This window comes from Corvus kubaryi, unplaced genomic scaffold (genome assembly GCF_017639235.1).
Source record: "Corvus kubaryi isolate FWS band 111438036 unplaced genomic scaffold, C.kubaryi_AGA036_p1.0 37249, whole genome shotgun sequence".
NCBI lineage: Eukaryota > Metazoa > Chordata > Aves > Passeriformes > Corvidae > Corvus > Corvus kubaryi.
In genome coordinates, this window is record NW_024581072.1 from 5,777,082 (window position 1) to 5,804,237 (window position 27,156).

Here is a 27,156-nt window from a genome sequence, read left to right on the forward strand (position 1 = left end):
GCACGGCACGGCACGGCACGGCACGGCACGGCACGGCACGGCACGGCACGGCTCGGCACGGCACGGCTCGGCTCACGCGTGCGGTAAGCGGGCGAAGGGGCGGCGGGCCCGGCCCGGATCGGGGCAGAATATTTGGCCGGCACCGAGCGTGCCCGGCTCGACAGAAATAGCGGCCGCCGCTGCGGTCTGGGCAGCTGGCAGGAGAGGGGACTGCCTGGGTGCTGGGTCGCCCTCCTTCTCTGCCTGCCTCCATGCCTGCCTGCATCTCTGCCTGCCTGCCGGCGCACTTGCCTGCTTGCGGGGAGCCGTGCCCGGAGGTGGGAGCGCTGCGCCGGGATGCGCGGAGCCGGCGGCGGGCGCTGCGGCAGCCGGGGGTCCCCGGGCTCGGGGCCGTGCCCCGCGGCGGGCAGGCGGTGTCCCCGGGCCCGCGGCGGAGGCGCTCACGCGGCAGATCCCGGCGGCGATCGGGGGTGCTGGCACGCCGAGAGGAGAGGGCCCTGCAGCGCGCTGACCGGGTTGCAAAGGGCGCCGAGAGTTCTTTTTTACTGCTGTTGCGTTTGTAATCCAGGGAGCTCTTCTAGGAGATGGTTTTCCAGGTAACGGATCACTAGAAAGCTGTGCTGCTTTTCTAAGGGAAAAGTGAAAATTAGCAGGAGGAAACGTTCCTTGGGGCCGTGTGTTGAATTTTCCTTGGCCATACTTTCTCCAGGTTGAAACAGTCACTGCCTTGAAAGGTACTGCCCATCTCAAAGATAACCTTTCTTCACTCAGATGGATGCAGCTTCTGCCCCCACTCATGTGCCATCCTGGTGTGCTCATCTGTCGCCCTCTGCTTTTTAAATGGTCATGGATGGTTTGTTGGGCAGAATCCATTGCCCTCTGCCTCCCTTCAGAGTCAGCTGCTCTACCCGTATCTGGAGGTCCTTTCTGCTTGCTTTACATCTTTCCTTGGGTATTGGGCCTTGAGCCAGAAGGGTGCTCAGCCATGTGACTGAAATTGTTTTTAAGTGTTTTTAATTTTTTTTTTAAATCCCTTTGTCATGTGTGACCCACCAGATCATACAGGAGTGAAGAGTGACTTCCTCATTTCTCATCCAAGAGACAAGATTTGTGCTGAGAGGTGACATGTTGTCTCAGACTAGCTGATAGAGCAAAGACTGGACAAGCTTTTTTGGGCACACAACCCCTACTTCAGGTTATAGTAGTGAGCTCTTAATCTTTTGCCCTCTTGAAAGGAGGGGCTGGGCTACAACATTAAAGCCAAATGCCGTCTTGCTCACAGTGTAGTGTCCAGAGCCAAATGCCTTTTGCAGAGTTGCAGAAGTGTCTGCAGTGTTGTCTCTTGACAGCCTCTGTACTTCTTGCCCTGATGTATACGCAGTTGGGTATTCCAGTAAGCACACTGCATAGAAGGCTCACTGCTTCTCATTTCGAAGTCTCTGTTTTCCCCCTGTCAGAGCTCTTCCCTCACCCCTCCCTCAGCATTGCATTGTTTTCCAGCCTGACTCATCTTGTTCTTCTCCACACACTTCTCAGCTGTGATGGTCTGCTGCCTTTTCTCCAGATACTGTGTTTTTGCATAATATTGGAAATATGTTGCTTGCTCCCCACCCCCCTGAGTGTATTTGGGAAAGTCAAACAGGTATGGAAACAGTCTGGTCTATCTCATTACTGATTTTCTTTGCCCAAGTTTTACTTTCATTCACCAAAAGGACCATTTGATTTATCTTTACAAAAGATCATGAATTATCCTTTTGTAAGAAGCACCAGTCCCCTGTTGACAGATGTATAGCTCCTATTCCCCAGAGCAATGTGCTACTAAATGTAATGTTTGGAGATGAGTTGTTTTACTTTTCTGTGTGCTGCTTCACTGTTTTTCAGGTGTGTGGAGTTTTTGTGAAAGCACAGGTAGGGGGAAGGAAACTGTGGTCTGCCTTCTGATTTTTTTCCTCTATAGCTGACAGCCATTTGCAAATCATGAGCCAGGAAGACTGTCTTCACTTCTCTGTTCAGGCAGAAACCTGTAGACAAAATGTCTTTACTTGGTAAAATTACTAGGCTCTTGAAAGAAACAGGACGTGAAGTTGAGTTCCATGACTCCATGGTGCTAAATGCCCCTATGTTCTTGGGCACATGGATGCAGTGCAATGGGAGGCTCAGTGGTTCTCTAGCCCCATCCCCAGTTCACAGGAGACCTTGCCTGAAATAGGGAGCTTCTGGCTTCATGTGGCCTGTGTTTGCAGTCCCCAGAGATGGAGATCCCACCTCCCTGGAGCCTTGCCTTAGAGCTGCATCACCTTCCTGGGAGGCAGTTCTTCCTGCTTGTTCATGGTGAATGAGATAAACACATAACAGAGGCTGTCCTGGGTCAAACCAAAGTCTGTGCATCCCAGGATACTCCAGCTGGCAGCAGCCTGTGGAGAAGCGTGGAAGCAAGGTTGCAGTGGTGCTTCCCCAGAGCTCTCTCCCCCATTCAGGCTCTGTGCAGTTTGGTAGCTCTCCCAGCTGGAGCTGGTTTCTTTGTTTCTGCAGGCCTTGTGTGATTGTGTGAGGGTCTCGCCTCTGTTAAGTGCCTCGTTCACATTTGGTGCACACTGTACACCACATACTCATTGCTGCTGGAACACTGCTCATTTTGCTTCAGTGTTAGTTAAGCATCAACCTGTCTGGGGCTTATTAGCTGCACCTTGGTGGGACATTTCACTTCCATTTCCTTTGCTTCAGCCACACGAGCAGTGGGGTGGGATTGGGACGTGCAGACATAGGTGTGTTACTAACAGCTCGCTGTGCTTTGCTTCTGGCAGGGCTCTTTTACAGGACATGGCCGCTACCTTTCTAAGGATCCGAGGCAATGCTCAGTGCAAGACAGGGGCCTTTCTGCTCCTGTGTTCACATTGCACCCATCAGGTTCCCTGCAGAATCAGAGTGTGCCACAAAAACAGCGGTGTCCATCTGAGGGCTAAGAGAAACTCAGGCAAGAAACCCAGGATCACTTTTCAGAGGAGATCGTGCTGTCTGTGAAGCTTCCAAGTGGAAGGGTTCAAGTTACAGAGCAGGAACTGAGTGCGCAGTGTCACTAATGACACAAGTGTGCCCACATGCTTTTCACAGGGATTAGTAATTAAGCAACTGAGTGCATGCCAGGTGCATGAGAGAACCTCACCCCAAATAGGAGAGCACATAACTGTGTTTACAAGTGTGTGTCTTAGTAAAATATGTAAAGTGGGGGAGATACAGCTGGGCTGCTTTGTGTTTGAGCTTTGGCAGATCTTGGCCTGGTCACCAGACATCCAAGCTATTTGCTAATGAGAAAGACCACTTGGTGAGAACTAGTATTGAGTTGTGTGGCTTGTAGGCTGCAGGAGTATTGACAAGAGGAGAGCCAGGAGATAGAGGCAGTTTCTGGATATTAGGTTAGCAGTTGAGTGAGCTGAGAAGACGACTCAGGAGAGTGCAAGCAGTGTGACACTTTCCTCAGCACTAGTGGATAAAGGGAGAGTGACTTTGCTCAAGCACAAGGAGCCTTCCCTAGTGTATGCATGACCTCAGACAACATACTGTTTGCTGTGGAGCTAAGTGCCAGGATGGAAATGTCAGCCCTGGCATGAGGATATCCATGCGAATGAAGCTGCATCATCAGTAAGTCTTGCCTATGGCCTAATTGAACTTCATTGCTGCAGGGGTTTGGATGGTGACGGTAACTCCAGATAGTATTACGTGTTCTGCATGGCTGGCATGTCACTTCAAGAGTCAGAAGTCATGTGCTTTGATAGACCCAAAATGCCTTCTTCCAGATGTTTCCTTTCAAGTATGAATTTCAGGATGCCTTAGGTTAACAGCCGCTGGCTGGGAGGAAACCTAGATCTTCCTTGGAGAAGTCTGAGTTTCCTGAAGGGACAGCAGATTTGCTGTTGGATTTCCTTAAGCATGAGCCTCTTGCAGGGAGGCCAAGAGTGCCTCAGTCTTTCTAGTTGATGGCTGACTTGCCTGGAGCAATGAGAGTGTGTGTTCTGCTTTCTACATCTGACGTGGCAGAGTTTCTCACCATCTGGGCATCCCCTGTCTTTTCACGGTCCAATCTCCTCATCCAGGACATGAATTTGTGTTTTTTCTTCTTTAAAAATCCTTTTCCTTTAGGCAGCACGTGACTGACTGACTGTAATTGGATCCCTCTGCAGCCTTCTCCTCTCCAGGCTGAAAAAGTCCAATTCCCGTTGTTTGCTCAGGTTGGAAAGACCTGTCTTCTGCTAGGGGACATCAGATTGCATGCACCATCCAGCTGCAGCCTCAGTGGTGCTAAGCAGAGGGTATCCTTCGGGTCTCTCATGTGGGTCTCCTGGCTAGACACTTTCTAATGCAGCTTGGACTCCCAAGTCCACAAAGGAGTCTACAGAAAGTCTTTCATAGCTTTTGCAAGAGTTTTCAACATCTTGTACATTCAAAGTGGTGATAACAGAGCCCAAGCAGGCCAACAGTGCTTGATGCTGCAGGCTGGGTCTGTGTTTATGGCTTGTTAAAATGATGCTTTCCTCTCTGACTGAGAAAATGGGGTCTGCCTGAAAAGGGATCTGTAGAAATGTGCAGGAGACCATTCCCTTAAAGGACTGGCCTTAGGTATTTATCTTCCTTTCATTTTGCTGAGACAAAGACTTGACTTTCAGGGAGAACAATGTTCATTTGAAGTGGGGTAAACTTCTGAATGTCTGTACCTCAGGTGCCAGGCATGTAGTCTCTTGCAAAGCCACTGCTGGGCTCTGGTTGTGTCTGCGAGAGAAGGGACTGCAGGGCCCAGCTGTGATGTTTGTACCTGTGTGCTGGGAGGAGACACACCTGTACCAGCACCTATGCTGACTTCCCTTGTGAGCAGGGTAAAGAGTGATTGCAAGCACCCAGCAGTGAGACTTTGGTTGTGTTTGGCTGTGTGATGACACTGGGGATGGATCCAGTTCCACCTCTGCTCTGGTTTCCTGTTGGGTTTTGCAAAATTCACATAGGTTCACATTTTTAGATGTGGGCTCAGTAGGAGCCGGTGCACATCTTTCCCTTTGTTGCTACTGGATCTGGCCATAATTTGTCGGTCAGTTCTTGAAACTCCAGGGATCTGGTTATCTTTGGTTGCCCAGCGACTCAAAAAGCAGGGTGGCCATGGAGTCAACAGCACCCAATTATGTTGGGATGCAAGCTCAGGGTTTGAAAGCTGTTGCAGGAGGGGCAGAATCATCAGAGACTCACTTTTTGGTGGGTTGATCTCCTTCATCCCTACATCCCCACTGTGTCTGCTCCAGGTCTACATGTGTAACAGCTACCCCTTCTCCAAGTGCTTCTGGTACCCCCCACCTTGCCTTAGAACACCCTGCAAGTGCCCCAGCTCTCCTTCATTTCCTGACTGTCAGCCAAAGGAGATCTCTAGGCTGAATGATGCTTTGCATACATGTGCAGCTTCCCAAGAAATTAGGGTCTGAGTCGTGCATGAGATTTTGTTAGGGTTAGCTAATGGCTTTAAGGTTTGTCAGAGGACTGACCACGTAAGACAGTTTTCATTTAGGAGCAAGCTGGAGGTGATTTGTTCCTCTCATCTGTACAGCATGCATTTTGGATCTGCACCTGGGTGACTCACTGAGGTTTAAGTGTTTGCACAGAAAGTACCTAACTTTTGTTGAGTTAATAGGAAATGGTCACTTTTGGTATGCATAGCTCTTCCATCAAAAAACCCCAAACCCGGGCATTTATCTTTTAAGTTGTGTTGCAAGTCAAAGAAAAGGAAAAAAAAAAAAAGGTGATTGTAGCAACTATAGAGAGGCTGGTTGATACTGGTTTGTTTTACTTAAGCTCTAAAAAAAACCTCATAAATCAAAACCCTGTGTGAGTCAAGCAGGAACTGATTATAAGGCATCCCTCACAACATTAATTCCTGCCTTCACTGCCCCTTTAAAAACAGCTTTCATCCTGAAAAGACTTCCGCCTTCAAACTTGGCAGTTTTTCCAAGAATCATCAATAGCTGTGCTGGTCATGCTTGGCTACCTCCTTATCCCAAAACCCAAGCCCCTTGGTCTGCTTTCACATTTCAGAGCACAGAAGAGGTTTTGCAGTAGATTTGAGGGTTGTCTGGGTCAAGGATGTTAATTTTTTCAGCCATGGCTCTGATTGTGTGGCAGACTACACAGAATTCCCGTCCTCTGCCTTTGGCGGTTGTTCGGTGTGGGGGTGGCTAGGGATGCCCCAAACCCTCCCATGTGCTGAGCCTTGGGCATGGTGGCTGCATGCTGCAGCCTGCACAAACCCCTGGAGTCAGGGTTGGCTTGGGCTGATACCAGAATTTATCCCTGGAAAGCCCTGCACCTTTGCTGATGTTAGTTGCTCTTTCTCCCTGTGTATGTATGAAAGGAAGTGCTTTCTGTGCTGCCCTGGTGTTGGTGTGCTGGTGCACACGAGAGGGTGTGCAGGGAGGTGATGGGCTGCCCGGCACAGCATGTGCCAGGTGTATCACACAGCATGCCTTGACACAGCACACGTGGCTTTCACAATGACGTTTTTGTATTTTCTTGAAATTTGTCTTGCTGCTGTTCCTGTCGCTTTACCAAGTTCTTTCTCATTTGTTCTTTTTCCTGGGGTTTTCAGATCACTGGGGGATGATCCAGCAGACCCTGTGACTTGGCAGGACGAGTGCTGCTCCACAGTCTCCCCGAGCAGTCTGCTGCAGCCTAAGCCCATTGCTGCCCTGCTCCTGCCCTCCCTGCTCGCCCACCTGAAGAGCACAACCATGTCCCGGTGCCTGCCCTCATCTGGGGGTAAAACACAGTGGTCCCCCGTGGGATACTTTCCCAGATGGGTTTCCACCGCTTCCTCGTGCAGATGTCAGTGCTGCTCTCAGGTTTCGGTACCCCAAAAAGGTTATGGTGCTGCAGAGGGGCCATACCAGTGCAAAGCGCTGTGGAAGGATTATTTCCAGTGTCATACAGGATGTTTTTGATTTGGAATTATTTTCAGCATCCATTTGTTTGTTCAGCATTTTTGAACTCTTCCGAAAGGAACTATTCCATCCCCCTCATGATCAGAAATGTTATCTTGTTTTGTTTTGTTTTGTTTTCCCATATTCTGGTGAGAACAGTCTTCCTTGTAGATGACTTTCTATTATCTCCCATCCAATTTCATTTTTCTCCTTTAACAGTTTTAGTGATCGTTTTGCATTCCAACCTGTGTGCTCTTCAGATGTACAAAGTGTGAGTGCTTGGGCTGTCTTCCCGTGTGTCTGACAAGTACTTTGAACAAAGAGACCCGATGTCTTGCTATCTTAGTAGTCAATATGAATTTCAATGTTTTGAAGACTTAAAGTTGCAATAGTGTCAGTCCTGTGCAGTTTCTGAATATTACACTTACATTTTTTTGTGATGCTTCCATAGTTGATTGAATGAAAAGTGACAGGGTTGATGAAGAAGAGTGAGAACTCAAGCTGTGCTGAAGGATCTTGTTACTTAGTTTGAGCTCAGGTGAAGGTGGGACCTGTGTTAAACCATGTACTCTGGCACAAGTCAGGGAGAACTGTTTGTGGCAGTGGCTATTTCAGTATTCTGTATAAATGAAAACAATTACACTTAGCAGAATTTACCTGCTTTCTTATCACTGGCAGTTCAAAGCCCTCTTACCATTTACAGCAGATGGGCTGGTTTGCTTTTTCTCCCAGCACTCATTAGCAAGATAGAGTAGAAGAGGCCTGGGATGTGGAGATAAGGGAGAGCCAGCAAACATACTGGTCCTGGAGGCTGTGCTGGAGGACACGATGCTGAACGGCTGGTTCTGCGGGCAGGGGAGCAGTACAGAATGTCCTGCTGCCACGGGCGAGGCTGGTGCTCCTGACAAGCAGTCCTCCCAGTGTACTCTTTGCAGGAGATGTGCGAGCTGCCAGTGCTGTCCGCCTGCACCAGCAAGTCTGGGAGGGCACTATGCCCCCTGACAGCTCTGTTTGGGGTATGTGGCAAATGAAATTCTCCCCACGGGGATTTCAGCTGTGTTTCAGCAGGCTCTGCACCTGTCCTCAACCCTCAGGGCCTTTGCTATATGCAGCCCCGGCTTCATATCTCCGCAAGATGCTTTGAAACCTGAAGCGTTTTCCAGAAGCGTTGCCTGTGTGCACTGACATCCGATGTCTGTCCTGCCTTTCGCCTCTCAGTGCTGACATCTCCGTCCTTCTGGCAGGAGGCAACAAGGTCAGCCCTGCGGGGCTGCACTCTGGTCCCAGACAGGCCCCTGCTTGCAGCCTAGCCTGCGTTCCTGGGAAGGGTCTGTGGCTGCTTCTGGGAACAGTTGTCCTCACGTAGCCAAGACAGATACTGCCATGTGTGTGGCAGGTGTGGGTATTTTAAGTCATTACAGGGAATTTAGCAGCCTGGGGTGGGTTATTCTCTGCCTTCCTGCCTGCTCCTAGCTCCAGCTCCTTCCACAGCAGAATGGTCAAAACTACATATGGCGTATGAAATCCAGGCTAGTCGTGATTTAGGCACTGCAACCTAAGGCTGCAGTAGCACAGTACGTGTCCAGATCTGAGTCCAGGCTGCTTTTCTAGGAGCTCCCGCATCAGTGTTCATGGGTAACTGCAGTAAAGGCTCTGCCCTTCTCTATGCCTACAGGAAGGGCAGGGTGCTGGACATGGCTCATAGGCTGGCTGGTGTGTGGCTGCTGCCCGCCAGCCTTGTAGCACAGGGGGCCCTGCACTGACTGCTGCAAACTGCTGAAGCACAGGAGTGTGGGGTCCCTTCACCTCACTCAGCCAAACCCACTGAGCCCCGTTGCCCCTGCTTCCTCTCCGCCCTCCTGGCTGCCCTTGGCTCTGGTGTCCACAGGCTGATGGTTGCTGCTTGGAGCAAACCAATCCAATGAAAAGATTTTCACCCTCTCAGTTCCCTCAGCTTCAGGGGCTGTTTATGCCATCAAGAAGGCACCATCTCCTGGCACTTAACTTCCTAAGTGTCGAGTGGCAGGAATGTGAGTGATGCAGGAATTACCATCACACTACCGAGGAACCAAGCATCTGACAAGATGACAGCTCTAAATTTAAGGGCTTGCTGTTGAGCAAGCATGTGTGCATTACTGTGCCCTTTTGTGACCAAGCTAAAGATAATTTTCCTATCTGAAACAGCAGCTATGTTGTAACTTTTATAAAGAAACTTCTCCACTAATGAAGAGTGATCATAAGAGCATAATCTGTCCTGAGGGGACAAGCAAAGCTGGAGAGATGTGATTCAGGGTAGGGCTCTGATGCTCCACAGGAGCTGAAAAGAGACCATTTATAGAAACTCAAAAGATGTTTGTCTCCTTAAAAAATGCACAGTCCTTGCTGTTATTTTATGTAAATGTCACTCAGAGGAATAGCAAAACTTTAAGAAAAGTCACCTAAATTATCTAGGGCTCAGTATTCTCTGCAAAAACAGAGCCAAAAAAGTTATAAATGTACCGAGTGCAGTGGAACAGAAGGAGACTGTCTGCAAAAGAGCAGAGTTGGATATGCTTTTGTGTGTTACACTGAGTGTACTTTTAACCCACCTGCATATTTTAAACACACTGACCATTGTCTCGTTTTGCTTGCAGAGGTCGAGTTAGATGCATGTGATTGTGTATGGCACGGTATACTAGGAGACATGGGCCAAACCTTGGGGTCAGCAGGGATTATGAAGATAGACCATTCACTTCTCTTCTTGCAGAATTGGCTTAGAACATGCAGCAGCACACAGGTCAGCTGCTTAGCCGGCAGGAGTGCAAACATGTTGTCTCAGGGAAGGTGGGTCACTAAACAGCACATTTAACTGGCAGCCTCCTGAACCTGAGTGGATAATACTTCCTGATCTCCTTGTGGCTTTAAAACATGGGAAGAAGTGCCATGCACTGTAGCCTCATGGAGGTTTTCAGGGCTCAGAGGTACTCAGTGGTGCTACAAATCTGTTTTCCCATCTGGTGACGATGTTATCTGGAGTGCCATGTGCACGGTGGTGTTATTGGGGGCTTGTAAGGACATGAGAGCTGCATACTTTATGACTTCTGGTTTATTGTCCTTCAGGGAAATAAATGCCTAGGACACTTCACTAGCATCTAGCATTGCTTGCAGAAAGTCATCTCTAGCCGGGGTCCTGTAAAAAGAACTTCCTCAGTCCTGTGCCATAAATCCACGATGGGGCAATGTGCTGCCGGAGTTGTGCCACTCTCATGTCCGTGGGCCATTATGTGCGTGTAGGATATAAATGGGGGGCCCTGAGCAATCTTTTGAAATCAGCCACGCTTTAAGCATAAGTCTGCAGCTCTGGGATATTCAGTGTTCCCCAGCCAGGCAGGCTGCAGCATCATGCTTCATGTGTTCAGTGTTAACGCTTCTTGTTTTCATATCAGGTTCCGTTTCAGCATAAAAGTGAGATCCACGAGACTCTTCTAAGATGTCTTACAGAAAGGAGCTAGAAAAATACCGAGACCTAGATGAAGATCAGATCCTTGGAGCTCTGACAGAGGAGGAGCTCAGGAAGTTAGAGAATGAACTGGAAGAGCTGGATCCTGATGTAAGTAATTTTTAATTGAGACTCTAGGTAGTGAATTTTAGTAGTTGTGGGGGAGTGGGCTGCATTAGTAATCTGTATTTCAGTGGGATCCTTTGCAGAGCCTATACTTGGCGCGAGAGTGGAAGAGACTGGCTGCAAATGCGCAGAAGAATTTTTTGCCATTGGAAGCACAGTCTACATGTGTGTCTTTGTTTCTGTTTCCCTGCCCTTTCCCGATGTGATGAGCAACTGTGACTTGCAGCACCAGTATGACCCAGTGCTGGTGCAGGGCAATAATCCTGTGGAAAATGGATCTGTTTCGGACTAGGCCACCTTGGAGGGCATGTTTTGCGGGTTGCTTGGTTTGAGGGTTTTCTGGGTTTTTTTCTGGTGTTTCGGGTTTGGGGTTTTTTGTAACAAACTTCAAATGGTCTGTATTTTCCTCCAGAAGAAACCCAAATCCCAGAGTTTTGCAGCGTGGGACAGTTTATTTTTAGCAGCCTCCTAACATCAGCAAGAGCTGCGCATACGCAAACGTGGGGAGTGCTGGTGCCAAGCTGGTGAAAGGTTTTTGGAGCCAGCACTGTCCTATTGCAGGGGATGTGCAGAGCCAACTGGCAGGCCTCTGGCTTACGGCAGTGTTACTCGAGGAGCTTGGGCACTGCCAAGTGAGAAATTGTTCCTGCAACATGCAGTTAGTGTTTCTGGAGTAAATGATGGGTGGTGTAGATTGCATCATCAGTATTTTTAATTGCAACGCAGGAAAATATTTGAGAGCTGGCAAGCTAGCTCCTGGGATTAAGCGTATGGGCTGATGGGCTGGTTACAGCTACCTCAGAAGACACAGAGTCAGGCAGCATTCTGTGAAAGATGCAGAAAGGTAAAATAATTATGGACATCTGTCAGTGCAGGTCATGTCTGCTTGAAGATTGCATGGTTGCCTCTCACAGCATGAAGCCTGAGGAAGCAAGCTGTCTCCTATGCCTCCCTGCTTGTGCAATTCACACACTTCTCTTCTGTTGCCCTCCAAGGTTGCCTGGGTCTAACTGCTTCCTATCAGTAATTTTCCTTCCTAGGCTTTTCACTGATACAGATATAAATTATAATGAGCTACTTTCATCAGGCAGGCATGGAAAAATTAGTTCGTTGTTCAGCATCACCTTGGATGTCTTAAAAAGTAAACATTGACTTCTATCCAGTAAAGCTTTAAAGAACATGCTTAGTGTCAAATCTGGGAATAGTCTTACTTACTGCATTAAGGCTGTTCTATATTTAAATATAAGCAGGTGTTTACGTGCCATATGTGTCAGGCATGAACCAACTTCCCATGGTGGCTTGTGTGACTAAATAACAAGGAGGCAGCTTGAAAAAGGGCTGAGGTTCACAGGGGTTTTGCTCTGCAACCAAGTGACCTCTGTGAGACCCTCTCTGTTGTTTTGTGATGGATCATGAAAGGCAGAAAAGACCACCACAACTCTCTGGTCAGCTCTGTGAAAGGTCATGAGATTTAACTGAATTGATTCTTGTTGGGACACACGGGCATTGTAGGCACTTGGACAGGCTCATGTAGTGGGGAGAAGATGGCTGAGAGCCTCCAGAAAGGGAGGGCTGGAGCTGATGTTGCAGAGAAACATCCACTTGGCAGCATTTGAAACTGCAGGGAGGAAGGAGCATCACATGTCTTGGATGATGTGGGAATCAGTGGGGCTGGGTGAAGATAACCTTTGAGACAAGGAGAAGCAAATTGTCCAGCAGTGTGGAAGAAGGATGGTGCAATGAGGGAAGTGTAGAGGGGAGAGTGATGGATGGGGACTGTGGCCTGCAGAGATAACCTGTGTTTCTCACCTCCATGTCTAGAATGCACTGTTGCCGGCCGGGCTCAGGCAGCGGGATCAGACGCAAAAGCCACCAACTGGCCCATTCAAGAGGGAGGAACTCATGGCCCACCTAGAAAAGCAGGCAAAGGATGTTAAAGACAGAGAAGATTTGGTTCCTTTCACGGGTGAAAAGAGAGGTATGGTCATCCTTTGCACACCATGCTGGGTGTGTCATGATGAAGGCACAGTGAGTGCACAGCAGACGGGTTGTGTCTGACCTGTGTTGATAAAACTTCTCTTTGACACTACTGGGGTGGTGAATCTGCTCTCTCAGCAGCCCCAGCCCAGGTTTGCTGATAAGATGGGATGTGCCCAAGAGGTCCCTGTGCTTGCTGATTTGGGCACCACCTGATCTGTTGTTAAGTGCCGGACAGAAGTTGTACCACTGTGCAGCCTCTACCCATCCCCATGCCATTGCACCTGTATCAGGCTCTGGGAAAGAAATTATCTTCAGTCCTCTCTTGTTTCTCCTCTGCCCTGTTCTTCTGTGAGCTCCTCACGTTATGCTCCATGTGTCACCATTGCCTTTCACACTCCATCCCAACAGTGCATTTCTGTGAGTATGGTGAGTATTTCTCACCATAGAGAAACTCCACAGCTCTCCACAACTATGATGAGTCCCAGCAGTTCCCATCTAGTTTTCATCACCTCTTGACAACGCCAGTCTTATTTCCCAGTCTCCTGCAGGTTGCTGGTTTGTGTCTTCCTGCACTGTACCTTGCAGCAGCTGCTGCACTCCTGCTCTGCATGGCCCATGGCAAGGGTTTTCATCTGCCTCGTTTCTTTCCTCTCCTTCTGGCATCTTTTCCTGTTTTCCTTGTATATGGCCCATTATCCAAGTGACATTCCTGTTCCCATTAGAACTCTGAATATCATCTGACATGGGATATGGCCTGGTCAGTCCCTTCCTCTACGTTCCAGGAGCTTCTCAGCAGCTTTTTTCAGCTGTTGTGTCTTCCTCTGTCCATGATCCCCCTGCAGTAGATCTGGTTGTGCACTGTTCATGCTAATGGTTGCCCCATATGAAAAAAGAAGTGCATGAAAATGTGGGCATATGAGCATGTTTCCTAACAAAGGTCTTTTTGAAAGGTGTCTCCTTACTGACTCACATGGCTCTCTTTTAAAAAGAGTTTGTGTTAAATCTGTTTATTTAATAAAAGACGAGGTGGTATTTTCAGATTTTAAAAAAAAAGTAGTGCTTGAGAGAAGTAAATGAGTAAATTGAGTGCTGCCATGGAGACTGGCTTGGTACCTTTCACATGTGCTCCATTGCTTACCCACCTGTCTAGCCTAGAAGGTAGAAGCAGTGTTCTGCAGGGGACAGAGGTATTTCAGGCATTCTGAGTCTGCAGCATCCTACTTCAGTCTGTTGTGATCTCAAATGTATTAAACATATTTTCATTTGTAACACGCTGTAGAGAGAAGACACTACTTACAGTGACTGTGAGCCAGAGATGGTTAATTACATATTCACAGCTGTGATGAAGCTGTAAATAAATCACCACGTTTGCAGTTTGGAGGGTGATTTACTAGTTTGCCATGGGAGATGCTCTCCCTGGCCATGCTGCTGGGCCACAGAGTGGGAGTTGGGGTGTGCAGACATACTGTGTTATGACATAAAATGTCATGCATTGTCATCATCATGCATGCACCATTTAATTCAAAGTTCCATCTTGTAACAAAGCATGACTGAGATACAAAACTTTCTAAAACTAAGAAATTAACTTAAAGTAGGTAATTAAAATTAAACTAGTTTAAACCCCAGAAATTTTGATGGCGCTGAGGTGTCAGAAAGAGATATTGCATGACAGCAGAATTAAGTTTGCCCTGTTTCTCTTGTTCCCTGCTGGTGTTGCACACACCAGGTGGTACATACAGTTTGCCCAGCCATGCATCTGGTGGGACAGGGGTTCCAGATCTCTGCACCAAGCCAGGGCAGACATTTTGCTGCCGAGTACCCAGAAGATGCCTGGCTGTGCAGGCACATGACACTCTGCCTATTTTTGCTAGAGCAGCTGTGTCCCAGGAGGCAGATTCCTGCCCTCTCTGTCAGAGTGGCAGTGAACAGGCAGGAGATGGGAACAAAAGGTTGTTTATGGCAGCCTCCATTTTGTCCCAGGGGAGCCTGAGGTGCAGTTGCTTCTTCCTTGAGGCTAAATTTAGCCCCTTTCTGCATATCCCTGAGCAGTAGGATTATTTCTCCCCTTTGGTGCTGCTGACTCTGGTTTCAGAGAGGTGACAAAAATAGTCCTGGCTGGCATGCTAGGCCAGGCCTTTTGCACTCACTATCTCTGCAGTGATCCGGGACTTTTAGGGGAGGGGACTGCTCCAAAATGTTCCCAGATCCCTCCTACCCCTGTCCCAGCAATGCTGAATTCACCCAGCAGACTGCTCCCTGCCGTGGTGTATTAAAACATCACAAGCCTCTCTCTTTTCTTCTGGGCAGTGGATGCTGTGTTGTGAAATCTTAGATCTGACCTGTTCTGCCTCTGAGAAGAATCTGCTGCCCACTGGTAGCCTGAGCAGTGAGGAGCTGCAAGCAGCTGGGGAGGCCCATCGATCCTGTCCACTGCCCCATGCCTCCTGGGATGCAGCCAGCTCCAGCAGAGAAAGGGTCATGGCTTGCCCAGTGATCACCATGGGCAATGGGATGGGCGCCTGGCAGGGAGCTGACTGCATTCAAAGCTTCAGCCTCTAAGGGGGGTGTGGGCACCCCCCTTAGGAAAAGGCCATGAGCAAACAGCTAAGATGACAAGTTTGCATTACCAGCTGGACCTGTAGATTTGTGCCTTTGAATTGTAGGGAATAGGTCTGTTCTTTGGCCTTTTGCTGTCCAGAGAGATAAAGCACAGGGGTCTCCATGTGGCATGCCTTTTGCAGCAGGGTTGAGCTAGACCAGCTGCCCTAGGCCTGCTCCTCCTTTCATCCCATGCCTTCACTGAACTGCTGTCTCTGCCTGCTGCCAGAGCCCTCCACCACCTCCTTTCCACCCTCTTTTGACTAATATGCCATCTGCCCTGCCAACATGCACTTGGAGTTAGCAGCAAGAGGTATCTCGGTGGCAGGACTGATCCTGCACAGTGCTCGGTCCAGTCTACTGGCCTCTCTTGAGTGCTGTTAAACCTTCACCCCTTTTGTGCAGCCTTCAAAGAAGTGAAGACCTGCAGGGTCAGGCTGTGCATGGCGTTGTGAGTGCTGTGCTGTGAACAGCCATGATCCCGTAGCGATGTGCTGTTGGGTTTCCGTAGATGCCGTGCTGGTGGAAGGGCTCAGCTCTGCAGCCGTCAGGCAGGTGCCTCTCTGTTCGCATTGCAGCCGGACTCAGACCAAGCTGATGGAAATGCATTCAGTGTCTCCTCATTTTTGTCTTGTGCTCCCTCCGTCCTTTCTACTTTTCAAACCTCACAACATGGAAATGCGTCTGCATGGGTAGCTGTGAACTGAGTGCTGTAGCTATACTGAGAGTGACCTCACTTTGCATTTATAGGAAAAGCTTGGATTCCCAAGCAGAAGCCGATGGATCCCGTTTTGGAAAGTGTGACTCTGGAGCCGGAACTGGAGGAAGCCCTTGCTAATGCCTCTGATGCAGAGCTCTGTGACATTGCTGGTAAAATAATTTCACAGTAATTGGGGGTTCAAGTTGTTCAACTATTAGGGGTTATTCTGTTCCTTTGTGGGTAACGAGCTATTGCGCTTTTTTTCTGTTTGTCTAACTGCTGTCAGTTCTGACAGAATTTATTTATTTGTTTAAAAAAGTTATTCAGCCTATGTGATTTAATCAGGAGTGTGGACCAAAGCTGAGGAGGGAGAAGAAAGCTTTATCAAGGGAGCAGTGTGTGGTTTGATCTCCTCCTTTGTTTCTGCCACTGACTGTTGCTAATTCCAGCCTGTACTGTACATTCAAGACCACAGCTTTCTTCAAACCAAATCTTAAGAAATAGTCACGCAGACCCAGGGAGAATGTGGATTTCTTGTGCAACCTATTAAAGTATCTGTCAGGTTATAGAAGTCTTTCAGTGGACGTTCTGGCCTGATGGTTGTTAAGGAGCTTTTTCAACACATTTTAAGTGGTGGATTTCTCGTGATTTGTGTGGTCAGCCAGTCAGATGACAATATTGGTATCTTGCTGAAGCCCATGGTGTGGACTTAGCTCTGTGCTTGGGATAGGACATGCCTTGGCCAAAGGAGTACATGGATGCCCCATGCTGCTTTAGCGAGGTCACATGTGGTCTGCTGGTCCAGCAGTCAATGAATATTTCAGTGATATTGGCTTCTTCTTCCAGTTTTGTCTCCTTCAGGTTTCCATACTCCCTAGCAGTATCCTCCTTGCTAGAAGTCTGTAAGAAAGTCTGTAGAATAACTACACCGACTAGACATCTTCTACATAATAATACTGCACTTTGGCTTAGAAATGTGTTTCTGCTTTAGGGCTCCCAAACATTAGCACCATGGCCAAGCATTGCATCTGTGGGTTTTGCTTTTTTACTGTTAATCCTAGAGTCCTATAAAGCCCTATCCTATAAAATCTGCCTTTCTAAGCTCTAGATCTGTGCAGCAATTGTTGTCACAGGGAAATCCTGTTCAGGGCAGCTTGTTCTACAATTTCTGGGAGAATACACTTAAGTGGCAGCAGGAGTACTGATGTGACACAAGCTGTGCTGAAAGCTCAATACTGACAGTGACAGCCTTGCTCCTGCCTGCTTAGCAGGGCTCATTTAGCAGGAGCTCGTTCTGCTCCTGCCTGTTTAGCAGGGATCATTGTGAGCTGTGGTGTGTTGGATCCCTCCCTTGGGCAAAGGAAGGTGACTCTCAGTATCCCTGGAAGGGCTCCTCGTCTTTGGTCAGGTGAGGGAGACAGAAATGGGGTGCCTTCATTCTGCTTGAGTTCCTTTGGAGAATATACCGTAAGCACCAGACTTAGAAACAGTGGGTCCCTCTTGTCCAGCAACACAAACTTGAGCCACCAAAACCTGTGGTCATGACAGCAGATCCTTGCCTCTCTCTGCAGTCCAGACACTGACACTTCTAGCTGCTGGAGAGACTTAATTGTCCAAATAAGCTGTGATTTGGGGAGTATCTGTGTTCCCAAAATGCTGAGCCTACAAATTACTTTCCCAAGCCGTGTGGCACCTCTGAAAATTCCATCTGCAAGAAAATGACAGAGAAGAGGGCCAGCTAAAATAGAAACAAGCAAACTCGAAGTGCCCAGCCTCACTCAGACTTTCAGATGGAGACTGCTTGACTCTGTGAGATCCAGTTGGGAATGTGTTGGGGACCTTGGGGAAGTTCACTGACACTGTTTGCTGCTGGCTGTGCAGCCTGTGCAACCCAGACACAGAGTCACAATGAGCTGTCACCATAACAGATCTCATTCATGTGCTGGGCTTCAAGGATACCTTTCTCCTGCAAATTCCAGCCCTTCTTGGCCAAAACAACAGAACATGGTGACAGACTGGTGCCAACAAGCCTAAGAAGTGCCTTTGTGGTGGCATGCTTGGGTTTTAAGGAGAAGTTTATTATTTTCGCAGCTGTGTCTATCCAGAGGTCAGGACTTGTTCAAATGTGTCTGTTTTAACAAGTATTTGTGTGTCTGCGTTTTTCTTTAGAAGGTCATTTAGATACTAAAAAAAAAAGTTGTTGATTAAAAAGTCAGTATATTTTCAAACGTCATCTTCCTGTTTGTAGCTGGGTTACTTTTAGAAACAAACTCTTTGCCCAAAAGTTCTTAAGGCGCTGACTTCTTATTGGTCATTTGCAGCTGCCAGAAATGTCACGAGAGCCCCCAGACATGGTTCCATTTGCATTTGCTTATTGGCTTTGCAGTCTTGAGTCTGAGAGATGCAAATGGGCTGACTTAGGCTTTTGGGCTCTTAAGCATTTGAACTGTGTTCATACCACCACTCTCTACGTTTTGACCAAGCCAGCAGAGATTTAGCTTCTCACAGTGTCACCTTCCAAACGCACCAAGTTCACCACCCCAGCTTGCTCTGAGTGAAAACACGGCGTGCGTTGCCATGCTTCAGGTGACAGTCACCTCCTGTGTTGCTGCCTTGGGGTCGGTTTGGCTCCGTGTGCAGCACAGGTAATCTCCAAAACTGGGCTATGGAACTGCGTGGCACATGCCCAGTGAGCAGGGGTGACAAGGATGTGCAGACTCCTGCTGGACTGGGCCCCTTATACTAAAGCCTACCCATGGCATTTTTTTGAGTTTTTTACTGTCTTCTCATTATTTTTGTGTGATTCTGAGTGAGGTAGGCTACTGGGAAGCCTTTAATGTTTGTTTGTTGTCCACAAGATGATGTTCCTCTTTTCCTGTGGATCAGGCTGCATTGGAATAAGCAAGGGAGCACATTTGAGCACTGTTGTGCGTTTATGCCAGCTGGGGGGCTTTGTCCTTCCTTTGTATGTTTGTCTGTGCTTACACAGGGAAAGTTAGCGTGCTGTGAACTCCCATCCCAGGCAGCATCTGTGTCTTTTCCTGGAACTGGAGCCTACAATAAGTCATGTTCTCCTTTTCTTTCTCTGTAGCCATCCTTGGCATGCACACCTTGATGAGTAACCAGCAGTACTATGAGGCACTGGGGAGCAGCACCATTGTGAACAAAGAAGGGCTCAACAGTAAGTGATTTATTCTAGCAGGCTGCCGTATTTGGCATTGAAGCTGCTAACAGAGGCAAAGTGGTAATTATTTTTAGGCTGAAGGTTAGAGTCGTGCGTGTCAGAGCAGCCTGTGATTGCTGGGGCCATCTCTGGTGCATCCTTGCCCTGCGCCAGCCAGTGCAGTCTCAGCCACTTCGCTGGTGCCATCGGGAGCCAGCACAGCCCAGGTAACAGCCCCATGCAGGCAGTGTGCCTTCTGTCACCCAGATTTGGACGCTGACAGCACATAGCAGTAGGCACTGGCTGTCCTGTGCTGGGTGGCCCCAGTGGAGGGGCCTCTCGTCTCGTGGCTGTTTGTCAGGTCATGCCTCCATCTCTCCACTTCTGGAAGAGGATGAACACACTCAAAGAAAAGATAGTGCTACTCAGGGTGCTTTCTTTTCACATCTTGCTTTTACCTTGCAGGTGTGATTAAGCCCACACAGTACAAACCAGTTCCTGATGAAGAACCAAACTCAACAGACGTGGAGGAAACTCTGAAACGAATACAAAACAATGATCCTGACCTTGAGGAAGTCAACCTTAACAATATTATGGTATTTTTTCCTTTTTACCCTCTTCTCTTAGAAACAAGACTAAGAGTCTGATACACAGAAGGCAGACACTGAGTCTGTTTTGCTGCACAGAGCACTATCATAACACTGAATGTAGCCAGACAAGAAACACCAGCACTTCCCATCTCCACTGTGGGCAGCAGAATGGATTGTTACCTGCTGTGGAGCAAAGGCTTGAGGCTGGTAGCACAAGGACTCGTCTAAGTGCCTGGAAAAATGGACCTGTGTCAAGGGAGTTTGGGGAGACCCAAAACTGGCTGGCTGGCTAAAGCCATTTTAGGTTGCTTTAATGATTTAGACAGGCATTTTTCGTGGAGGGGATGTCAATGTATATTATAAGATGGTGGGGGAAAAAAGGCTTCATAATCCAGATGCTTGCTATGAAAATATGAAGAAGTCACCCTTCTTGCAGGTGGCTCTGTCCATCTCCCACCCATCCCTTCTGTGGAGCTCTTTTACTTCTTGTAGAAAGCAAATCAGGACATAGCACCACTTCTTGTGTTGCCTTTAGGATGCATACAGGCAGTAAAAAATAGAGGTTCTGTTTTCATGGTGTCTGTTGAATGATGACATAGCTAAACAGCAAGAACATGGTTAACTCCACGTGCACATGAAAGACATTTTTGCCATGCTACCCGCGCCTTTCTAAAACAAAAATATTTTTATTTTCATGTATTTGATCCAGGCTAGTAACCCCATCCCTTGAGGACACAAGGCTGAGGATCTGGCAGGCAGGCAGACACTATTTTTGTGTGTTGAACTCATGACTTTGGGATGGAGTTTGGAGAACTGGGGAGTGACAGTGGAGGTTCTAAGCTGCTGGGTGTTGTGTTATGGCTCTGTGGATGACGTTGAGTATAGATGATTCCACATGGTGGGATCCAAATGGCGTGGCAAGAAGTCCAAGGTGAGGATGCCACTTAAAATTTTGGGTGAAAATTTGCACATCTGAAAAGGGTATCTAAAGTTCTTTGTAAGTGAAATATACTAATTTTGAAGGAACTCAGAAAAAGCAGCATTGAATTTTTTTCTGGGCTGAGACATAGCATGGCAAATGTTAGCCTGTAAGATGTTGTATAAAGCAGTCAGAGGTGTCTGTGATTTGTGTTACAAGGGATCATTTCAGGCCTTTCTGGATCAGTTCCCGTAGATGGAAATTTTCTGAACGTGACATGAATGTTTCTCACTCTGTCGTTCGTATCCGAGAGTGCAGGAGCAGTGCTTTGTAGGCTCACGGATCCTGGTTACAAACATCCCCACAAGGCCTGTGTTCCTAGGTAGCTGAGTTTCTGGGCAATTAAAGAGCAGAGATGTGGCTTCAAATCAAGGCAGTAAGCTTTCAGCAGCATACAAAATAGGATGAAGACATTGCCATGCTCCTTAGAACATGCTAGTTCTAGCAAGTGAACTTGTTAAAACATTTATCAACCCATTCCTGAATTACTTCAGTGCATTTGGTGATTTGACCTTGATGAGAGTTAAAAGTATCTTTTAAATGTATTGCATATTCATTGCACACAGATGATGGCCTAACACACGCTTTCTGCGTTTCTTGTCACAGAATATTCCGATACCAACTTTAAAAGCTTTTGCAGAAGCACTGAAAAACAACACGTACGTGAAGAAGTTCAGCATAGTTGGGACACGGAGCAATGATCCTGTTGCTTTTGTAAGTACTGTGAGCTCATCGTTCCAGTGTTGTGACAGGAGCTGTTCTTGGGCAAGGTATTTCCGGCATTACTGACTGACTGCTTCAGCACCTTGTGTTGGGTTTGGCACATTTCACACCTCTAGCTGTTTGGTGCAGGTGCTTCAGTTTCAGGAGCACTAGTGGAAGCCAGCAACAGACAGGCTTTTGTTCCTTCACTTCGTTTTTCATCTGTGGAGATTTCAGGGTGCAGTCCTTTAATCCATGCAGTCTCATATTTGTCCTCTTGGATCTCTTGGAAAAGGAGCGTGAGACAAGAACCGATGACCTAGTGGCATGTTCTAAAAAACAGTTTGTCTCTCTCTGTGGATTTGTTTCTGTTGGTACAAAGGTGTGCCCACCTGCTGCTCCCCCCACACATGTCTGTTCCAGCTCTCTCTCCTGTATGTGCAGACGTGTGCAGAAGCAGGGTCTCCTCATTGGTGGCCTCTGTAGGTGATAATGGGAATTTCTGGCTGCTGTGAGTGATCTTAAATATCAGTGGGGATGCAGACAGGAGCCAGCTGTTCTGCCTGGTCTTTGTGCTGCCTTCCAGGCTGCATCTTCGCATCCTTCTCCAGCACCATTGCAGTCAGTTTTTGCTCTTAGTCACCCAGGTTACCCCTGCCTACCTCCTCAAACACACACATGTGTGCACACCACTTTCCTGATAGAAAATAAACTTTCTGGGGGGCACGTACTGCTCTTAAATTATTTCAGGCACTCTGGACTGGGTAAAAACCCTGTGCAGGCAGGACAAGTGCCATCTGAAAGCTTGAGGGGTGCTGTGCTGGGCTAGGAGAGCTGTGGGGCTAAGTGCTGTGGGTGCAGGTCAGCTCTGCCATGTGTGCATCACCTTCTGGTCCTTCTGTTTCATGGTGTAAATGGATCCTCCCTTGCAGTTTGTATGAAGTGACATGATCTGATCAGGTCTGGGACATTATGAGCATTCCAGCCACTTCCGATCTCACCCACTAAGGGAAGCAAAAATGATTAATACGATTGTGATGCTGCTTGGGGGAGGACACCTTGGATGTGGAGCATCCTTTGTTGTTCAAGACAGATGTTCCTCTCTCCGCGTGTTGTAATGGGAAGCATCTCAACCCTGTGCAGTGCAGGCAGGGACTCATCAGAATGGAGGCAGGGCCAGTGCAGGCCAGCATCCTTGTCATGACCGTGCTGGCTTTAGAAGAGGGACAGATGAAGCTGTCACAGGGCAGCTGCAGGTGTGGACTGTCACCTTTTGGGGTCGCCCCAAGTGTTTGTCCATGCGAGGTTTTGCTGTGGCCTCCAGCATGCTCATGCTCAAGAATTCCCCTGCAACAGCAGGGAACCCCTTCACAAACAGCACTTCCATCTGGTGGCAGTGAAAACTGCTTAGCAGATATTTCATGTGGGATCCTCCTGGAGTCCTCTGGAGGTGAGGGGAGCTGAAGCCCTGCTGCCCTGCAGTGCTCTGCCCCTGCCTGACTGCCAGCTCTTTCTGCCCACCTCTGTCCACAGGCCCTGGCAGAAATGCTGAAGGTCAATAACACACTGAAGAGCCTGAATGTGGAGTCAAACTTCATTTCCGGGTCAGGGATCCTGGCTATTGTTGAAGCACTCGAGGGTAACACGTCACTTGTGGAGCTGCGCATTGACAACCAGGTAAAGCGTGTGTGGGTGACAGCTCTGGTCAGGTGAACGAGGCCTGCGTGTGGGGAGCTGAGTGTGCCGTGGTACAGAGGCTGGGGCAAGTGTAGCTCCCCGAGAAACCCAGAGCTTGAAGTGGCTGAGCTATGGGGAGCTCAGAGACAGCTGATTGGGAGACCAAAATCCTGGTTTCTGCAGATGTCCATTAGCTGCTAATCTGTCCAAGAAATAAAAGACTTTGGACAAAGGGAGTTGTGGGAATGTCTGCAGGAGGAGTTGGAGCTGCTGGGTTGTAGCATGTGTACAGGAAAAGGCCAGCAGTTTGTTTTACCAGCTCCAAGTCAGAAATGTCAAATGAACCACAGGTCCAGAGAAAGATCTGCAATCTCTAAGTGCTTGCTCTGAATCACCCTCTAGCCTGAACAGCTTGCTTTTCTGTTTTCAAAAGAGTCAACCCTTGGGCAACAAAGTAGAAATGGAAATCGCGAATATATTGGAAAAGAACACCTCCCTTCTGAAGTTTGGGTACCATTTCACTCAGCAAGGTCCCCGGCTTCGCGCCTCCAATGCCATGATGAATAACAACGACCTGGGTGAGTGAAGCTGGCTGCAAGCCGGGAAGCATCGAATGTCCTTTGGGCAATTGCTGGTGGGATTAGGGCAGAACTGCTCACGTTGAAGATGTGCATGAATTAGAATGTGGGTCTTGAAGGGCCTGATGATGCTTTGCCCCTCAAGGAGGAAGGCAGCCTTCACCAACCGGTTCCTTAATGCAGCTGCTGCCAGCCAGGCAGTGTTTTTTGCAGTAACAGTGGGAATTGTTGGGAAAGAGCAAGAGTTGCTAATGTGGTTCAGTACAGCTTGTGATACAGCATGTGGCACATGGGTTATGAGGTGCTAGCATTTGTGGTTCCTGCCAACTGCATGTCTTCCTCCAGCTTCATTCCTACTTTAACAAGGAGATGAAAAGTAGTAGAGTTGAACTTTGACAGCAGTAAGATTTGGCCCATCCCCTTCAGCAAAACAAACTGGAACTGTTTGTAGGGATATGTGGGAAGCCATGTGGCTTATGAGTTATCTGTATACCCTCAATGAAGTGATCAGAAATGCTTGTGAAGCAAAATGCAGGCAAGTCTGCAAACTGCCATTTCAGCCAAAGCACGTGGCAGAGGCTTTCCATTGCTTGGCTACAAGCTGCTGTAGAGCACAGGAAACCAGGCCAGCAGAGCAGTGCTGAATGCAGCTAACACACCCACCACGCTGTACTCGGCAGATGATAAATCTGTTGTGTTTTAAATACAAATGAAAAAAATCAATCTTGCTTTAGCCAGCACTGTCCTCCTAGGAAGCACAGCCAAGCACAGGGGTATGAGCCAGTTCTTCACAGATGACACAAAACACTCAGGACTCAGTGAGTTCACTGGGTATCTGTTCTGCCTGTGGTTGCATTCCTGGTCACTCGAGCACTGCACTGGGAAAGACTTTCTGTCCTTTCGAACAGAGCATAATTTTTAATGACTCTGCAGCACCTGGCATTCAAAATAATCAGTCAAAGATTTAAAATCTAGTATTTTGACTGTTCCTGCTGTTAAGGGGATGAATTCACAACTTGCCTTCCATGTAAGAGTTGTGTATTTTGCCTCTTTGACCACTAAGATCTGCATTTTTTTGTCTGATTTGGTTGTTTGCAGCTCGTATTCATCGGTCTGATGGTCTCTGGCACTAGCATCTCAGCTCTACACCTGGACAATGTATAAGTAAAGAAAACCTTTATTTTCCTCCCTATCAGCAATAGCCCTCTGCTTCTGTGCTCCACTCCAGTGTTCTTGCCTATCAACTGATGCTACCAGAACATGGTTTTGGTGCCATAGCTTCTGATCCCTAAGATACTCTGTGTGAACTGACTGTGAAGGCTTTCATGTTCATCCTCATGAGCTAACCTCTGCATTCTCTTTATACATTTTTGTTCTGGTTTTTTTTGCACACCTTTCTTGAAAAGTCATGAGTGTAGGTGTCAAACAGGTGTAAATCACGTTTTTAAGACTAGATATGGGAGTGCTTTGACCATGTTAACCATGATCAGAGGACTGGAGCCCAGTGGCTTAGGGTAAGGTTTTAAAAAATTTTTTTTTTGAAAAGGCAAATTTTTAATTTGAAAAACGAGCCAAGGAAAAACTGTGACATCTGTTTCCTGCTGTCTCTACATCAGTCAGATAATGCACTGGCCAAAATCCAGTTACAAACTGTGAAATACAATTAGCTACAGAATAAGGGAGGTAGGGCTGAAAGTAGCTTCTGGCCTTAAAAAGTCATAGAGAGACAAACCTCATCTTCCTTGATTTTACTGTGAAAGGCTGTGCCTGCTGCTTAAAGCAGGAATTCAGCAGCTGATGCTATCCTGTTTCTTTCCTGGCAGAAAGTACATCTCTCAGCTCCTTCTACAGCTATTAAGGCAAGCCTCCATCCACATTCTCCCATTGCCATGACTGACTCCTCTTTCTCTTCTTTTTCAGTGAGGAAGAGAAGACTTGCAGAGGTGAATGGGCCTATTTTTCCCAAGTGCAGAACTGGAGTGTAGTTCCTGGCTATGGAGGTCGTTCCCGGTGATCTGTGCTGCACTGTGGAAATCTAAAGGCAATAAGTGCCTTGACAGAGTATTTGTGGTGCCTCTGTTCTGTTTTATGCACTAACAGTTGAAGTTAAATAGTGGCTGTAGTTTTTATGAAGATTTTATCCAGTAGGACTGTTGATGTTTTCTGTAGAGTTGGAAACTATTCAAGCCAACGTGTCAATTTTATGCAACCTCAGTTTAGAGTACAATCCAGTGTTAAAAGGGGATTAATTTTTCTATAAACTTGCTGCACGGTGTTTCATGAAGTTAGGATGTGGTATGCATGAGTGAAAGATACAATTGTTGCACACAAATTATAGAAGTATTAAAAAAATACTTTATTTTTTTTTTTTTTCAAAGTTGATCTCAAGTAACTACAGAGGAGTAACTAGTTTAACTAGCACTTCTAACATCTGGAAACATGGCTAATTTCAAGAATTGTGAATTACAATTTTTTACCAACATTTGCTGAATCATTTAATTGGAGATGCAGTTTCAAATGCATCCCAATGTTTCTTAGAAAAAACTGATCTCCACCCCCTGATTAAATGGAACTTAAGGCCACCAAATATTAAACAGAGTCTCAAAAATCAAGTGGTTTAGATGGGTCAATATCCTTCAATCCCAGGCAAATCCTAACCCCCAGAGATGGCCAAACTAATCGGCAAATTCTCTTCTATTCCCCACTCCTTTCAGTTTCCTAATGTTAAAAGCATTTGTCCAGATATTCACTGGAGACAGGTCAAATTCTCTCCCTTTGCTGTTTTGTCTAGACGCCCATGTCCATTAATTAAATTTTGTTTTGCTAGGAATTATTTCTTTTACTGCTGTTCCTTATGTCCACATAAATGCAAGAATAAATGTTGTGCTCTAGAAAAGCTGTGAAGCAAAATACCCTGAATCTGAACTTACACTAGATATGATCTCACAGCTTTTTGTCAGTCTCCAGTCATCATCTAGCCTGGGAGGAATTCTCCACAGGCTTGTGTATCTCCTAGAGCTGCAGTCTGCAGGACTGGACCCAGCAGATCCAAAACTCCCACAATTAATGTGGGTGGGATCCTGCTCAGTAGGAAGTCTCCGTGGAAGACGCATTGCTGTACTGAAACCTTAATCTTGGGTGGATGACACATCCTATAAAATACTCTCTCTCTTGCTAGAAATCTGCCTTTAAATGTCTGTTAAGGAGTGAAGTTTTTCAGCCTTTTATATACATTCTGGCAAAAGTCCCACAGATTTCTTCAGAGCTTGTGCACAAACACCACTGATGATTTAGCTCTGACCAGCAAAGCAGAGAAACACTATTTAGCAATGTGGGAAACACACTTGTTGCTCTTCGAATCTTAATAAATGTGCCTATGGTGTCATATAAAATGCTTCACTATAGCTTGTTTCCTCCACTGTGCAAGTTCTGTATCAGAAAATGAATGTGAAAGAAAAATACTTGAAAATATATTAAAATGAAAAAAACTGGCAGACTTAAGAAAGTACTTTCTTCTGTGTGCACTGTGAAGACTTTGCAATGACCAACTCAATCATCAAATCAGAGCCACACAGTTTCAGCTGAGCCATCCACTCAGATTTCCATGACACAGGCTCAGCTCTTCCCTTGGTTTC

The 27,156-nt window shown here is 47.3% G+C and overlaps 1 protein-coding gene across 6 annotated transcripts in view; it reads left to right on the plus strand.

Annotated features, from left to right (window-relative positions):
* TMOD1 (tropomodulin 1) overlaps positions 1-27,017 on the plus strand; it is a 27,700-nt gene extending 683 nt beyond the window's left edge. Inside the window, exons 2-11 of one of the 6 annotated variants that reach the window (XM_042023581.1) lie at positions 10,376-10,539; positions 12,376-12,532; positions 15,883-16,002; positions 18,924-19,013; positions 19,461-19,591; positions 21,171-21,278; positions 22,800-22,943; positions 23,377-23,521; positions 24,620-24,685; positions 25,442-27,017. In XM_042023581.1, coding sequence (XP_041879515.1) covers positions 10,420-10,539; positions 12,376-12,532; positions 15,883-16,002; positions 18,924-19,013; positions 19,461-19,591; positions 21,171-21,278; positions 22,800-22,943; positions 23,377-23,521; positions 24,620-24,654 — 1,050 coding nt within the window. In that variant the 5' untranslated portion in view covers positions 10,376-10,419 and the 3' untranslated portion in view covers positions 24,655-24,685; positions 25,442-27,017. Of the gene's footprint in view, positions 1-33; positions 84-295; positions 318-3,346; positions 3,640-9,620; positions 9,727-10,375; positions 10,540-12,375; positions 12,533-15,882; positions 16,003-18,923; positions 19,014-19,460; positions 19,592-21,170; positions 21,279-22,799; positions 22,944-23,376; positions 23,522-24,619; positions 24,686-25,441 lie in introns of those variants that run through there. The other 5 variants (XM_042023577.1, XM_042023580.1, XM_042023578.1 and 2 more) reach the window with 5 other exon arrangements.
* Positions 27,018-27,156: the final 139 nt, after the last annotated feature.